This window comes from Gossypium raimondii, chromosome 8, assembly GCF_025698545.1.
Source record: "Gossypium raimondii isolate GPD5lz chromosome 8, ASM2569854v1, whole genome shotgun sequence".
NCBI classification, from domain to species: Eukaryota; Viridiplantae; Streptophyta; class Magnoliopsida; order Malvales; family Malvaceae; genus Gossypium; species Gossypium raimondii.
This window is the reverse complement of record NC_068572.1, coordinates 47,013,257-47,029,292: the sequence shown is the minus strand read 5'-3', so window position 1 is coordinate 47,029,292 and position 16,036 is coordinate 47,013,257. Positions and strand designations below refer to the sequence as shown.

The 16,036-nt window shown below is 34.8% G+C and overlaps 2 protein-coding genes and 1 long non-coding RNA gene across 11 annotated transcripts; 1 reads left to right on the top strand and 2 right to left on the bottom strand.

Moving 5' to 3' along the window:
- Positions 1-206: 206 nt before the first annotated feature.
- LOC128042866 (uncharacterized) lies at positions 207-1,074 on the bottom strand. Its single transcript, XR_008198353.1, has 2 exons — positions 925-1,074; positions 207-825 (listed from the first exon to the last, which is right to left on the bottom strand). It is a non-coding gene; the product is annotated as an uncharacterized LOC128042866 (long non-coding RNA).
- LOC105791738 (putative disease resistance RPP13-like protein 1) lies at positions 587-3,278 on the top strand. 9 transcript variants are annotated; one of them, XM_012619949.2, is made up of 3 exons: positions 587-832; positions 1,502-1,601; positions 2,717-3,278. In XM_012619949.2, the coding sequence occupies exons 1-3, from the start codon at positions 587-589 to the stop codon at positions 2,719-2,721; spliced, it is 351 nt and encodes a 116-aa protein (XP_012475403.1). In that variant the 3' UTR covers positions 2,722-3,278. The 9 variants fall into 9 exon arrangements, 4 of the variants coding, with proteins under 4 accessions (XP_012475403.1, XP_012475400.1, XP_012475402.1 ...); XM_012619946.2 differs by lacking the exon at positions 2,717-3,278 and adding an exon at positions 1,809-2,132; XM_012619948.2 differs by lacking the exon at positions 2,717-3,278 and adding an exon at positions 1,796-2,132.
- Positions 2,278-5,579, bottom strand: LOC105791737 (serine carboxypeptidase-like 40). The gene is made up of 7 exons (XM_012619944.2): positions 4,905-5,579; positions 4,096-4,203; positions 3,743-4,017; positions 3,310-3,573; positions 2,997-3,208; positions 2,804-2,909; positions 2,278-2,648 (listed from the first exon to the last, which is right to left on the bottom strand). Exons 1-7 carry the CDS (start codon positions 5,398-5,400, stop codon positions 2,490-2,492), a joined length of 1,620 nt encoding a protein of 539 aa, XP_012475398.1. The 5' UTR covers positions 5,401-5,579; the 3' UTR covers positions 2,278-2,489.
- Between the last annotated feature and the right edge of the window lie 10,457 nt (positions 5,580-16,036).

The window sequence follows — 16,036 nt, the reverse complement described above, 5'->3', positions numbered from 1 at the left end:
AAAGATCAAACTGTTAATTTTTAATATGTTGGAAGAAAAGATAATATGGTAAGGGAACAAAAACTTACACTAGCGAGTATCTTAAACTCAGAATCATTGATTTCCCTCATTTTCTTGTTAAAAAACTATTAGTAGAGGATAAAATAGGTACCTTCCATGATTGTTGATTAAGTGTGAGTTTGGATGGGTGGTGAGTTTACCTACGATTAGTGTAAAAACAGCGGTAGCAGTGAGATTAAATACTGTAACAATACTCTAATATGAAACAAATTAAACTAAATACAGCGCACCGCATTCAATTACTCATCCAAACTCTCCCTAATATTCTTTATTTGCATTCTTTTTGATATAAAAAATAAAAGATACTTACGTGCGAGCGACTAAGTCTAGTGTTATAGATATGAATAGTCCGGTATACGTTTTGGCTTTCCTTTTCTTTCCTTTAAACCTTTCAACTTTCGTTAAGAGACACTGATGCAAGTTCAAAAACGGGGCCGCTTCTCAGTGATGAAAGGTAAATCCGCTTCTCTGGGTGACGCCGCCGTGGCTCGTTCGCTGATGGAGGTTATCTCCTTGACCCTTTTTTATGAAATTTGCTGACAAAGATAAATTTTCATCGTATCTCAAGAAATGGCAAACGCTGCTGTGCATCATCAATGCTTCCCTTGAAAATGTTGAAGAAAAGCAAACCTCGAGCCGCTCACTGGAGCTGTGGCTTAGTGATTTAAGAGACGTTGCTTACGACGCTGAGGATATCATCGACGAGCTCACCACAGAGGCTAGGCGTCGCCAAATAACGGAAGATCCGGACGCCGCTTCGCCCTCCTGCAAGGTAGGGAGATATTTTTCAGCTTGCTTTCTTCGTTTGAATCCTTCCACTGCTAAGTTTAGCACAAAAATGGAGTTCAGATTAAAGAGTCTTACTGCTAGATTGGAAGAGGCTGTTGCAATGAAGGATGCTTTGAGTCTAGTCGAGAATGATAGAGGGATAAGAGAGAGACCAAGAACCAATTCTCTTGTTGATGAGTCTTGCGTCTACGGTAGGGAATGTGATAAAGAGATTGTTCTTCATTTGCTGATGAACGATAGTGATGATAGTGTTGGTGATAGTAGTGTGGTTTCCATTGTGGGTATGGCAGGCGTGGGTAAAACAACTCTTGCTCAATTAGTGTACACTGTATAGTTGATTCTTAGGAGATTAGTTATCTAAAATACTGATATTCTATATGTAGAGGATATTATGTGTATATATAGGGATTCAGCTTCGCAAAAATAAATATGAAGCATTTTTCACAATTCTCAAAAAACTTCACCATGGATTTTCTAAAACCATCTCTTGGGATCGAGGTATTCTCTATGAACTCATTATGCTTATTAGTGTGTTAACATTTATCTTTCTACTAAGAGATTACTTGCAACGCATTTAATTTCTCTATATTGTGGAGCTTTACGGATAACATTCTTAAGACTAAAATAGATTCCTATCTGCCAATAACAACAGGTTGGGATCATTCTCATTATTCAAGCCATTGATAGTGACTCGGGAGAAAGTTATGCTGCTAATGCATTTGCAATTTGGATCTGGCGCAGAGAAAAATCAAGTAGGTTCTCTGTTCCTTGATTATATGTGGCTTTGATTGATGATAGAACCCACCTTGATGAGCACAAAGATTTGTCATCTCTTCTCTTTTCTTTTTACAAGTTTTTGAGTTAAAATTTATGACCAGTCCTTGTTAAACTTGATTGGGACATTGTTTTGAATTAAAATTTTGTGGCTGCGTATTCTTCATAGCAGCCTTATCTTGCAGCTGTTGCTGAATTATTGGACTACCAGTTGTTTGTGGCCCTTCCTAGAACATGGAAATGAGCAAGTCTTAGCCACTCTTTTGAAATATCTGAGAAAGATCCTTTTCTTGGCTCAATTATATTGAGCATGAGTTGACTCAGGGAAGCTTATAACTGTGAAGACATGATTAATGAAGTCTTTTAGAACTCTCTAAGATCAAAGACAACACTTATGAAGTCCAGTCATGAATATTTTTGTTAAGAGTTGTGTGTTTGCATGTCTCGTAGGAAATGATCCTGTTACATTTCCCTTTTTAATGATAAAAGAATGAGCTACACATTTATAATTTGTCATTTACTGAAAACAAGAAGGTTATCTTTCAACTAAAAAATTGGAAATTTTTAGACTAGGAGTAACCTTTGTTTCACATGCAGGGCTTCACATCACATCTCTAAAGAAACTGCACATGAATCATGTCCATACTTGGGTCCTTTGTTCCAGATGCAAAAAGTTGTGTATTCCATTGAATAATTTAGAATTACTATTTGTGTGTATATATATCTCTAAAGTTTAATACCCTTTAATGAGGGAAGAATATGGGGATATAATGTGATATGATACACAACTTTCCTGAAACCGAAACTGAAACCTAATCAAGGCACTTGATGAAACGATGAAAGATATCTAAAACGTGGAGAGGAAATCAGTTATAATTTAAGGTATCCGGAAGAGGTGAGCCATCAAGAAAGTGCTTGATCAATGAAAGTGCCCTCTTTGGTTGGAAGCTTGGCACTTGGTGCCCGGCCGCTCTTACAGTAGCAAATGTTAAATCTCCCTTATATACCTCTGTATAACCTCCAACCTGCCATACAAATAGACAATTCCACAGCCAAATGTGTCAATCAATACTGATTCAGTGATTGTTTGCAGTTTGACAGAAGCTAGATCTGATCATGTATGGCAAACACAAGTTCGAAAAATTCAAAGATGGAGATATTAGAGAGAAAGAAAATTTACCTCCCCATCAAGGTACCATGGATGCCACTTGGTTTTAACTGCAAGCTTCATCTTCTTAATGGAGTACTTTGTTGAAGTAACTGGTATTCTTCCATCTGCATCCCCACTGCATTACATCCAATAAAAGACATAACATATGTAAACAACACAACGATGATACCTATGAAAAATGATACGGCAATGCTTTTACTACCTGAAAATCCACACTCTTAGTCCGTTAGCCATTAACTCTTGTAAAAGGGGAATGATTGTTGAAGGGCTATCTCCCCATCTTCTGATGATGTCGCTGCAGGGTTCCCAATCATGGTCAAGTTTTGTTACATTGGCATGCATGGCCTCTTGAACATCAACCCTGTTTAGATAAGCATATACATAGTAGTCACTGCATGGATCGAAATTTGCCACCTGCATCATATTAATGGAATATCATTACTAGACTTATGGTATAAAATTGTTCAATAATGTTCAATGGTAACTGTTGTTTGTGTGTTTTTAAGTCAACTTACGGAAGGCTCCTTGGGACGGATCGTGAGACTGGAATTATGGCATAAAGGGGCATAGATGTTATATATATCAACATAGTAAATATTCTGGCCTGCCTCATCAGTGGCTGCATCACACTCGCTACTAGACTCTGAGTCATCCTCGGGTGCGAAATTACAGTGTTTTTCAATCCCATTTGCAGTTTCATCTGAAATGAGAGCATGGCTTGCTAGGTAATCATACATTCCTTTAACATCAGTTTCATCATTGATCACAGCATTCCCAATCTGCAATTTTCATAAAATAGGTTAAGCAATGCCTGCAGTACATATTGTCTGAACTTAACTTCAATCATTTCTTCACGTTGGCAAAAACAAGTCTAGGTTCAACTCATGTATCAAAGACTGCTTAGGTTTTCAATTATTGATTGAAAAAAAGACAGACAGAGAGATATACTAGGATTCCTTTGAGATTAATAATGGTGCTGTTAGCGTTCTTGTTGTGTTGGAGAATGGTGTGAGCAAGTTGAGGGACATAATGCCCCGCATAGCTTTCTCCAGCGATGTAAAATTTCCTGTTTCTGTATTCAGGGAACCTCTCCAACCAGTTTAACAGAAAAACATAATTGTCGACAGCTGTTTTACTATCACCACTATTATCATAATCTGATGTTGTGTTGGAGTACGAAAATCCCACCCCAGCAGGTGACTCCAGAAACAACACATTTGCAGCTGCCAAAAAAAAAAAAGGCATGCCTTAAAAGAATAAAAAACTACTAAGATTTAAAGGGTAAATGGTATGATGTTTACCATGGTTCCATGAGTATCTATTACTATACAGTGTTTTTCCATTGCTATGGACTCTGAAGGGTCCAAGCTCTTCCATTGCTCCATAGGCTAGAGATGAACAGCCTGGCCCTGGTCACAAAATCAAGCAAACTCGTGCTATCAAATTATTATTATTATTTCACAGTGACATTTCAGCAGAAAACCAGTTTCAGTTGCAATGTGAAGTCATATGGAGAGGCTATAACAGTAAAACCCAATAATTTAATCATGCTAAACCTTGACATCACTCATTCAACCAACTTGGGGATTCTAGAAAACATAATAATTATTATTGTAATAATAAATAATAGTGGTTGTAATAATATCTTGGTCCAACAAGACAACAAGTAACTTGTTATTTTAAAAGATTTAATTGGTACAGCAACATGCCGAGAAATCCTCCACACGAGCAAATTCTGGGATTCCAAAACACTGTCATCCCCGCAAAATCTGGTAGTTAAAATGCCAACAAGGTGAAGCTACTTGTTGTCAGAATATAACTGTATTTAAATTTGCAAAGCTCAACTATTGGTTTAATGGACTTGGGATCTAGCAGTTTCAGGGTCGAGTTTCAGCATTTATAATCTTTTTCTCTCAACTGTAAATGATGATTAATGGTATGCATTGGATCCTACCACTTACTATTTTTTATAAACACAAATATTTTACCATTCCACGCTAAATAACTAGTTACGCGGATATTAAAATTTCCAGATAAGATTCTTATCATTTGAAGGATATCTTCATCATATAACTACAATAAAAATAGAGAATTCAGTATGCAGAGTTACCTCCATTAAGCCAGAGAAGAAGAGGCAAAGACTCCTTAGAATGGTAAGCCTCAACGAAATAATAATAAAGTGCACGACCTGCTGCTTTATCAACTGTTACATACCCACCATACTGCTGAAACAAGACACCAGGTTGTCCAGGCAACTTTTTAATTCTGTCTTTTTCTTTCATCCCTTGCTGTGTGTGAACCCTGCTCTTGTTTATGTAATGAACTGCCTTGAAACCACTCTTGTCAATCCCAGAACTCCCCTTCATCTTCCTCTCATAAAAACGGCCAAGAGCTTGTGTTTGCTTCTTGCAATGAATTGGAGCTGCTACCATGGATGAAACAATGAGGAAAACAAGGAGGACAAAAGGGTTTCTCTCCATTTGTGTCTGTTTTTTTTCTCTTACTCTATGTGGAGCAGAAAGAAAGAGAAGGGGATAGAGGGGAAATAGTTTTAGATCCAAAAGATTATGAAGGAATCTAAAAATGTAAATAAAAGGGCCGACCATGCATGTTTAAAGAACGTGTTGAGTACTATAATTTATACTGCGAAGATAATAAATTTCAATGATGTAAGAAAAAAAAGAGAAGGAGAAATCATATGACATTATCAGGGTTTCTTAGGATTCCATTTACATGATTTATGCAGCTTTCCTGGGGTTAGTTATTGGAGCTGGTGTACAAGGTGGTTATAAGAAAGGTTTTTTACCTGATATAATAGAACTTGATTTTTAAAAAATAATAATAATCATTGATATGGATGGCTTATCCAGATGATTGAAGTAATCATTGATTGATATAAATAATTATTTAATCAGACACTGCTTGCATCGGATTGGAATGGGACCCTTTTACCATGTGAAATATTGGTTTTAGTTGAAATCAAGGAATTGAGAAGGATGGCTTGCCTGGTTTGATTCGAGATAGTTTTGGAATATGGTGTTATGGGTAAATTCAGAATTTAGTCCCTGTAATTTTACTTTTTAGGATTTATTATTTTTTTATTTATCAAATTTTAAAATTCTAAATTTATGAAGAATAGATAAATTTATGAGTTATGACCTATTTTAACCTATAATTTAATTATTAAACCAAATTTAATGTGAGGAGCAGCAATTGGGTACTGCCTGCCCTGAACAGCGGCGGCGGAACCCTAACATCTACATGCCCAGACCAGAAGGGGCAGCAACGCTGGCTAGCCTCTTTGTGAAATGATATAATTCTAACTCCTATACCCTATGCAGGCGTCACCGTAGCCCTCAACCACAATGAGAGTTGGGAGTGAATTTAAATTGAAATAATAGAAGACCCTCATAGAATTATTTAATGGCAATGTCAACATTTAATTTTATCATGTCTCAGAAAACATTTAACATACGTGACATGTAGAGCCGTCCATTTTAGAAGGGTCCAAAATGATAGTTGGATTTTTTTGTCTGCGACTGCCCATCCATCGCCCACCCTGCTTTTAAAACATAAAATAATATATCGTCACCGTAATCCTTGGGAACGGTCACTGTTTACTTTGAAAAATGGGCCCATTAACCCATTTTATCTTAGAAGAGCAGCTTCTACTTTGTTGTTGGGCTACCATTAATGGATAATATTTTTACTTATAGGTCAAAACTCTGCCCAATATTTATTTATTATTTTACTTAGATTTAAAGAGATCATCACTATTTAATATTTTTATCATATACCATTTCCACATTGTGATTCATTGTTTATTTCCTTTTTCTTCTTCACAAGACGCATAAGGGTCCTTTTGGATGGGCAGTGTGTTTAATTGTAGTTAGTGTAAAATCAACGGTAACAGTGATATTAAATATTGTAGCAATACTGTAGCGTGAGACAGAAAGAAAACTAAACGCACTGGACTAGAGGTAAATGCCCATCCAAAGAGGCCCTAAGATTGTTATTATTAAAGAGATGATCAAATTTTAAGGCGAGATTGCAGGAAGGAATGGAAAAGTGAAAAGAAAATAAATTAAGAATGTGCTTGGTTGGGAAGAAAAGTGAGAGGAAAGAAAACAAGGGAGATGGTCATTTTCCCTCCTAATGCATAAAAACTAACATTTCCAAATTGAAAAAAAAAGATGAGAGAAAATGAGAGAGATGTGTATGTTAGTTTAAAATTATGTATTTTTTAAATGTTTTATTTTCTATCCTTTCATTTTTTTTTTCAACTTTACCAAGCAATTGATGGAAAGAAAATTGCTTTTTTTTTTTCAATTTTTCCATCTTTCCTACCAATCACACCTATGGAAAGAAACTTCATATTTTTTTTATCTTTTTATTTTTCCATCTTTATAATTTTCCATTTTTCTAATTTGTTTCCACTCTACCAAGAAAAGTCCTAATGGTATTGTTACACACAACATCTAGAAAAGCCCTAATGATATCGCTACACACTACATCTAGCTAGTAAGTCGTCATCAACTCCAACAATAGCATCTATAACGATGTTTTGAAACCAGATCGGTGGTTAAACTGATTAGGCCCTCAATTTCTATATTGATTGATCTAGTTTCAATTAAATAAAGGGAAAAGAACACCAACAGTTACTCAACTTCGGTTAAAATAATATTTCAATCACTAAACTTTCAAAAGTGACAACTTAGTCACTAAACTTTATGAAAATTAAAAATCTGTCACTAATAGTATTTTTCGTTACAGATGTAACATAGAGTTGACGTGGCCCATTAACTAGCCATGTTGGAATTTCAAACGTCATATTTAAGTAGCTACGGTGGAAGCCCACCTATTTTAAAAGAACCTTAGCTGGGGCAGAAGGTGAAGAAGAAGAAATGAAGATATCCACTACAATTCTGGTCTGCTACTGTGGAAACCCAACCAATCTAAGGACTTCTTGGTTCAATGACAACCCAGGTAGGAGGTTTTCTTGGTACAAGAAGTATGGGAGTGGGTTTCAAAATGCATGTCGTTTTTTTACCTGGTTTGATCCACCATTAACGTCTCGTTCACGAATTATGTTGTTGGGTGTTTTAAAAAAAGTCAGGACAACAGAAGATGCAAGAATGAGGGAGAGAAAAACATGGTTGATGGTTGTGTTATTTGTAATTTTGTTGTGACTTTTGAAATGAAAAACCAGCTTATGGTTTTTTTTGGATCAATGGTTTTAGTGACTGTTGGTATTGTTTAGAAACCAATTTATGTGCAAAAAGGAGGCAGTGTTAAATGGTTAAAGGGGTTTAGGGTGTGAGTTAAAAGTATGTTATCTGCAATTTGTTTTATGTAATGGATCTTGAAAAGTTTAATGTATGGAATCTTTGATTTTTGCTTTATGGAATGGATTACAAACAACAAGCATATTTTGTACAAATGAAACAAAAGCATAAAACATTGCAAAACATTGTAATTCATTCATTAATTAAGGCCAAACTGTTTACAAAAACATGATCATACTATATGACTTGTAACTACATATGCTTAGAAGGTCAAATTGTTTCCAAATTTGCCTACAATACAATTAAACTTAGTTAAATTGTAGGCAAATTTACAAAAAAGAATATAGGTATCTGTCCAAGTCTAGATATCAGTCACAATAATAAGCAAATTTACAAAAAATAGAATCTGTCGAAGTTTAGAAATCAGTAGCATCAATGTAGCTAGCTGTCTAAGTTTAGATATCAGTAGCAATAATAAGAAAATTTACAATAAAGAATCTGCCTAAGTTTAAACTTCCATCTTGCAAGTTTGGTTCACAGTGTCATCAATGGGTTTGAGACAAATTACTCTTGAGTAGAAGGCATCCATCTAACAGTGGTTGGTTGTCAAGTTGGTTTCCTTTTAAATGGAAGCTTTTCTGTTCGAGCAGCTTTTTGATGAGTTGGGGCAGCTTTTGTTGGATCCAGTACCCTGAGTGTAGTATATTTGTTTGTAAACTTGTAATTTTTTCGAACAAATTAATTAATAAAATAAATTCATTGATTACAATTAATATACTTTGTATTATTTCCTCAAATGGTTTTTTCACGCAAAGAAAAATAAAAGCAAATGTTACTCATTGGTTGTCTAATGTTTAACTTATACTAAGCAGTATTGCGTGGTTGGATTGTAATCTGAAAAGACAAGTTGTATTAGTAAACGAACCTAAACATGTCCTTAGTCTAATTAGAAATTAGCAAACTGATTTTTAAGACTGATATGTCGTCTATCAAGTCCAATTGTGGAGATACCTTGTCTTGGGCATTGGAGCGGATGACTCCTAGAAGATAAAGACATAGATGTGATTTACTGGACTGACAGTACATCGAATAGGACCCAAACAAAATAGATCCTAAATCTGTTTATGAATTTATTCACTTGTGACATTTATACGTGACATACCTAAATATTGATTGGATAACGGGCTATGTATGTGTGACTCGTACACTTTGATGTAAGTAAAAGCCTGAGTTCAAATAGATAATGAACCAAAAGCTGGTGGATTGGGACTACGACTTTTGCAATACGTAACGTCATTCACAACAGTAGAATTCATGGCCTGAGACTTGGGTAAATGATATCCTCTTATTAGCATTACATGGTTGATGAAAAGTAAACATGATCATGGTTCTTTCGTGATAATAAAATCTTATGAAATTTTTGTTAAGAAAATTTTACTGATTTTATGTTTAATTAGATGAAAAGGACCAAATTGCATGAAATGCAAAAGTTTAGTTCTAGTAGCTATAAGTTTCAAATAGCTATGGAATTCAAAGTTTGAGGTCCGTATATGGAAAACAGACGATTAAGAGAAGTTAGTATATAAGGATGATGATTCATCCATGGAAATTTAATTAAAGAAAAGGATGGAATTGGAAATAAAAGATATTAAAAGATGATAAATGATTAAATAAAGAAAATATCATCTTTCCCAAATTATTTTCATGGAAACCCTAACTAAGAGAAAATAGCTCAAGAAAGCTTTCTGGTTTAATTAGGTAAGTATTCAAGTCTCGTTTTAGTAATTTTATATTTACGATATCCTAATAGTTTAATTTAGTTATCTAGGAGATTAATTGTAAAGTTATCAAAGTATTAAATTTTTCCATGGATGAATATAGTTGAACTATGAATATTTATGGTAGAAAATGAAAAGTTGTTGATAGATAAACAACTTTTGTCAAAGGAATTTTGATGAAAACATGATTTAGGGACTAAATTGAAAAGTTATAAAATTCATGGAAAATTTTTTATTTTTGTGAAATACATGGGCTATTATGGTTATAAGTAAAAATCAGCTAGGCTTGGAATAAGGATTAAATTGCATGAATTTCATTGTCCGAGCCAAGGGACGAAATCGTCATTAATTAAAAGTATAGGGGGAAAATAGTAATTTTGCCTAAGATTTGAATTGTGTTAAATTGAGTTAAATTTACTCGTATATATCTGAAAAGATAAAATATGGAATTGGATCGAGGAAAGAAAAAAGCATCGAATTAGTAGATTACGATTCACGAACATTTGTCAAGGTAAGTTCGTGTAACTTAATTGTGTAATTATATGCTTGAATTGAATGGTATTTATGTGAATTGTGTAATTGGTCATTTATATGAAATTTAATCATATATCCTGAAATATCTGACAAATATTAAGTCTCGTGTGAATGAATGAAATTCGATTGGTTCGTTATAAGCCCTCTCAAGCTTCCCGTTATATGGTTCTTGCGAGCTTCCCGTTAATAGCTCTTCGGAGCATCCCAATCATTCGTGACCCTACATGTGTTGTGGGCACACCGCAGCTCTTATGAGTATCTCGTATATGGCTCTTTGTGAGCTTCCCGATTATAGGCTCTCTGTGAGCTTCCCATTATTGCTCGCTTGAATTTCTCGTTATATGGCTATCTGGTGCTTCTGATTAATTGCTCTTCGGAGCTACCCGTTAATTGCTCTCTGGAGCTACCCGTTATAGATTCTTTGTGAGCTTTCCGTATTATTGCCCGAATAAGTTTATCGTTACATGGCTCACATGAGCTTCCCGTTATAGTGCTTGAGAGAGAGCTTTCTGTTTATGTGCTTGTAAAAGTACTCCCGAATGTGAATTGATGGATTTACAGTAGTGTACACTTTGTGTGTACTACTCATGTATCCATCGAGATTTCAAATGATTCAACGGGTGGAATTCTGACTCGAAAAAATAGGAAATCAAAATGAATCATTATGTGTATATACTTGAAAACATACGGTAACATGATTGATGAGCTCATCCTTGTTATTGTTATTCTTATGAAATACATAACTAACTTGTTTGTTGAGGTTATGTGTGTTAGGCTATTTGCCAAATTGCTTTGGATGTAATTTTATATGCTTACCTTAAGCGTAAATGTATGGTAAGTTAATTTATGTTATACGAACTTACTAAGCATTATATGCTACTTTGTTTTATTTTCCTCTGTCTTATAGTACTTGGAGGCTCGTTGGGTTGGAAATTTGGTGAAGATCACTCACACTATCCACCGACTGGGTTGGAAATTTGGCAGAGATCACTCACACTATCCACCGACCCAATTCGGTACAATTATGAAGCTAATTTTGGTTATAATGGGATGTATAGGTTAATTTAGCCATTGTTGGAATTTTAAATATTTTGGTTGTAACTAGCCATTGGTATGGCTTATGTTTGGTATATTTTGAGATGTGTATATATATATGGCCTTAATATGTTGATGTGTGAAATTGAAATGGTTTAATGATGGTAAGCATATGGATGAATGGATGGAGATAGCATACTTGATAAAGTATGCATAAATGTGAATTTTGATCAATTAGGTAAGATTGAATATACGAATACATGTGATGAAATATCATGCATAAGACTTGGTTTTGGCTTGATTTAAATGTCTTGAATTGATTGGTGAATGTGTTTAAGTGTTTATGTAGGTGAAAGGTGAAATTGGGTGAGAAATAAGGCTTGGAAATGGCCTTATTTTGTCCACACGGGCAGAGACACGGACGTGTGCCTCAGCCGTGTATGACACACAGCCTAGCACATGGGCGTCTGTTCTGGTCGTGTATCCCCTGCAACTTAAAAATTTCAAAACAGAATGCTCAGATTTGATCACACGGCTTTGCACACGGGCATGTGGCTTGGCCGTGTGGCTCCTGAACCTAATTAATGAAAATTAAAATTTTCACACGACCTAGCACACGGACGTGTGACTTGGTCATGTGACCCAATTTAGAGAGTTACACAGCCTAAGACACGGGTATATCACTTGGCCATGTGGGCCACACGACCTAACCACACGGGCGTGTGTGTCCTGCACTTTAGAAAAATTTTAAAATTTCGAAAAAAATTCTTTGAGATTTCGATTTAGTCCTGATTTGTTTCTAATTTATATTTTGGGCCTCGAGGGCTCATATAAGGGATGATATGATTAATTTATTATCAATTTCTAATATGAATGTGAAGTAATATGAAATATATGAGTTTGATCTATAAACTCTAGTAATGCTCCTAAACCCTGTTCTGGCTACGGATACGGGCTAGAGGTGTTACATTTCGACTTTGTGATGAATGACTTAATTGCTATTCAATAGTAATTGACTTTTCATGAAAAAAGATATAATGGTTACTATGAGATAAAATAGGATCATATTGGGAGAGCGGATATTATCCTAAAGAGATAAAGGATATCCTATAAGGGTAACATACTTATGATAATGTCATTAGACAAGCACAGAGTAGTTGCTTTTGAAAAGGTATGTAGTTAGGGAGAGCTCAGTCACGATACTATAGTGGAATGACTTCGTGGCTAAATGAGTTTATAATTAATAGGTGAAAAGTTGGAACTTAATTATAAATTATTTAAGCCCTAATTACATATGTCCAGTCAGTCTCTCTACTAGCTTGTTGAAACCAGAAATAAATTGCAAGTTTGAATAGAAATGAACAGAATGAACAGGAAAAGAGAAATGAAAAACATTCATAAATGATTATAACTTTTTCCGAAATAAAAAAATAGAATCATTTGGAAATGATTGTAGGTTTCAAAATGGAAATGAAAATGATCCATTTATAATTCCATATGTATTACTTAAAATTATCGGAAGAATGAGTTTGTTTTAAGTTATTTTAAAGCTAAAAATAAAAATAAATCATTTAGTCACAGTGAACATGTTGAGTTATGAAATATTGAACATATTTTCTTAAAATTTTACCAATGGTAAAATCGTCAAAAAAATTATCGGGGCTAAAATCGCCAAAATTTTACTAGGGATAAAATAGGGATGAGAAAATTATTTAATATAAAATATTAAAGTTTATTTTGGGAAATAGAAAACTGAATCGGGTTAGATCATATTAAAAGGCCAAAAAAGTACTCGTCATTGGACCTAATGTGAGAGAGGCCCAAAACCCCTCATATAACATGAAAGGGGTGTCAATCCTAGAAGGAATACTAGAATGTGTCTTCCACCCCCTTTTACTTTAAGTAGGAAGTTATTTTTCTATTTGAAATAAACCATTACAACTCAACAATTACCTTCTCTTCCTATAAATAGATAGCATCAGTAGAGCTATGAACACAATTTTGGAAAAATTGTTACTCTTCCAAAAAATAGATATAATTTATTTTCAAATATTAAATATATATTTCCAAAATAAAATTTATATTGGTTTCTATTAAAGAAAAGAATATTTCCATTTTTACCCCAAATATTAAATAAATATTTCCACACTCGAAAAAGTTCGTTGTACAAGAATAGCAGAGAAGATCGTTTGATTGAAAGCCAAGAACAACAAATATCTACTAAGTCGAAAACACAAGTATGATGATAGATGCTAAAATTAACATGTTTTAGCCTTATTCTTAATGCGTTTTTGGGTGATTATTCGATGTTAATGGTAAATTTTATGCTCCTAATCCTTTAAATCCATGTTTTTATACTTAAGAGAGCATTTGAGAGCAAAAGGAGTGAAAAATGAGCGAAAACCAGAAAATTGGAATGAGTCACAAGAGCCGTGTCATCGGTGTAGCTATCATCTGATAAACCGTTCAATGACACATGACTGATTAAAACTTTGCTGACATTTATCAGACCATTCAAATTTCACATCTTTCTGTAATTGTCGTGTCATCGGTGTAGCTATCATCGAAAACCCTTTTACAAATCTCCAGTAATAACCAGCTAATCCCAGAAAACTTTTGACTTCAGATACGTTTCTCTGTGGTTTCGAGTTAACAATCGCTGAAATTTTATTCGGATCAACTCTGATGGTTTCAGTCGATACTATACGTCCTAGAAAACCAACTTCCCAAAGCCAAAATTCACATTTGCTAAATTTAGCAAACAATTGTTTATCTCGCAAAGTTTGTAAAACAATTCTTAGATGCTCGGCATGTTCAATCTCATCTCAGGAATATATCAGAATATCATCAATAAAAACCACAACAAATCTATCTAAATATGGTCTGAAAATTCTATTCATCAAATCCATAAATACTGCAGGTGCCTTTGTTAAACCAAACGGCATCACAAGAAATTCATAATGTCCGTACTTGATTGTAAATGTTGTTTTTGGTACATCTAAATCTTTCACTCGTAACTGATAATAGCCAGAACGAAGATCAATCTTCGAGAACACTCTGACACTTTTCAACTGAGCAAACAAATCATCAATGCGAGGCAGTGAATATTTATTCTTGATTGTAACTTTGTTGAGTTGACGGTAGCCAATACTTAATTTCACCGATCCGTCCTTTTTTTTAACAAACAGAACCGGTGCACCCCAAGGTGAAAAACTAGGTCGAGCAAAACCCCTATCAGTCAACTATTGCAACTGTGCTTTCAACTATTTTAACTCTATAGGAGTCATTCTGTATGGTGCTATCGATATCGGTGGTTTTCCCAGTATAAGTTTTATAGCAAGAACTTATCTGACCGGTGGTAATCCAAGTAATTCCTCTGAAAACACGCCGGGATACTCGCAAACCACTGGCACTAGTTCAAGCTTCGATTCAGACACTTCAATTTATCACAATAGGCAATCCATTCAATTTATCTAATTCAATATGAAGCATTTCACCATTCTGACATTTCAATATTATATGCTTTCGTCTACAATTTACCACAGCATCATGCAAAGTTAGCCAATCATTGCCTAATATCACATCAAATTCATCAAATGGTAATAGCATCAAATCAATCGGAAAACAGTAACCCTAAATCATTAACGGATAGTTCTTGCAAACCTTATTAACTAACATATACTGGCCTAGAGGGTTCGATACTTTAATCACTAATTTAGTGGACTCAACAGATAAATTTTTACTAAACGCTAATTTTGTGCAAACATATGAATGGGTCGAACCAAGATCAATTAAAGCAGTTACATCAGTATCAATAAGAGAGAAAGTACCGGTAATAACATCTGGTTCAGAAGCATCTTTACGCACACGAATAGCATAAGCTCTAGCTGTTGTCTGTGCTTCAAACCTTACAGTAAAGTCTTTCATCACCCCATGGCTACAACTCACATTTCCAGGATTACGAGGTGGTCTACCTCTCGTAGCTGTGTTGCTTAGCCTCGAAGTTTGAATATTATCTTTTTCAGATTTCTACGTGCAATCTCTATGATAATGGTCAAAGGAACAACATCTGAAACAAGCTCCACTCTTCATTCGACACTCACCAAAATGTGATTTGTTACAGTGCTTGCACTTGGGTCTAATGTTTCTAGCATTACCCACACTCGAGTAGTCTGAGATTTAGGACTGGAATGTTAGGTACCCCTATCTCTATCGGAGTATCCCGCAGAGTTAGTAGAACGATCGTGATATTTTTTTTGATTTCTTCGATACTGACTGATATGACTTTCCCATCAATCTCTTACTTTAATTTCTAGCTCATTTCTCATCATCTGGAAGAAGGCCTCTTTAGCCTCTCCTCCCCATCTCTCAAATACAGGCTTGTACCAGTCGAAGCTACTCTTTGAACGGAGGCTTAAGCGTTACTCTCTACTTCATCAGAATTAGCTCGGTTGGATGACATTCCTATATGAAAACATGTTTTAAAACAGTCAGGAGATATCACACTATCACAGGTTATATAATGACATGTATAGCTAGACTTGTATATGCTACGTTAGTCCGAGAATCGACTAAACTGTAGCTCTGATACCAATAAATGTAACACCCCT

Coding starts and splice junctions, on each gene's coding strand:
- LOC105791738 (XM_012619946.2), top strand. CDS start 587: ATGAAATTTGCTGACAAAGATAAATTTTCATCGTATCTCAAGAAATGG. Junction 833..1,501: donor CCGCTTCGCCCTCCTGCAAG/GTAGGGAGATAT, acceptor CAATAACAACAG/GTTGGGATCATTCTCATTAT. Junction 1,602..1,808: donor CTGGCGCAGAGAAAAATCAA/GTAGGTTCTCTG, acceptor CTTATCTTGCAG/CTGTTGCTGAATTATTGGAC.
- LOC105791737 (XM_012619944.2), bottom strand. CDS start 5,400: ATGGTCGGCCCTTTTATTTACATTTTTAGATTCCTTCATAATCTTTTG. Junction 4,018..4,095: donor TAGATACTCATGGAACCATG/GTAAACATCATA, acceptor TTTTTTTGGCAG/CTGCAAATGTGTTGTTTCTG. Junction 3,574..3,742: donor TTAATCTCAAAGGAATCCTA/GTATATCTCTCT, acceptor TGAAAATTGCAG/ATTGGGAATGCTGTGATCAA.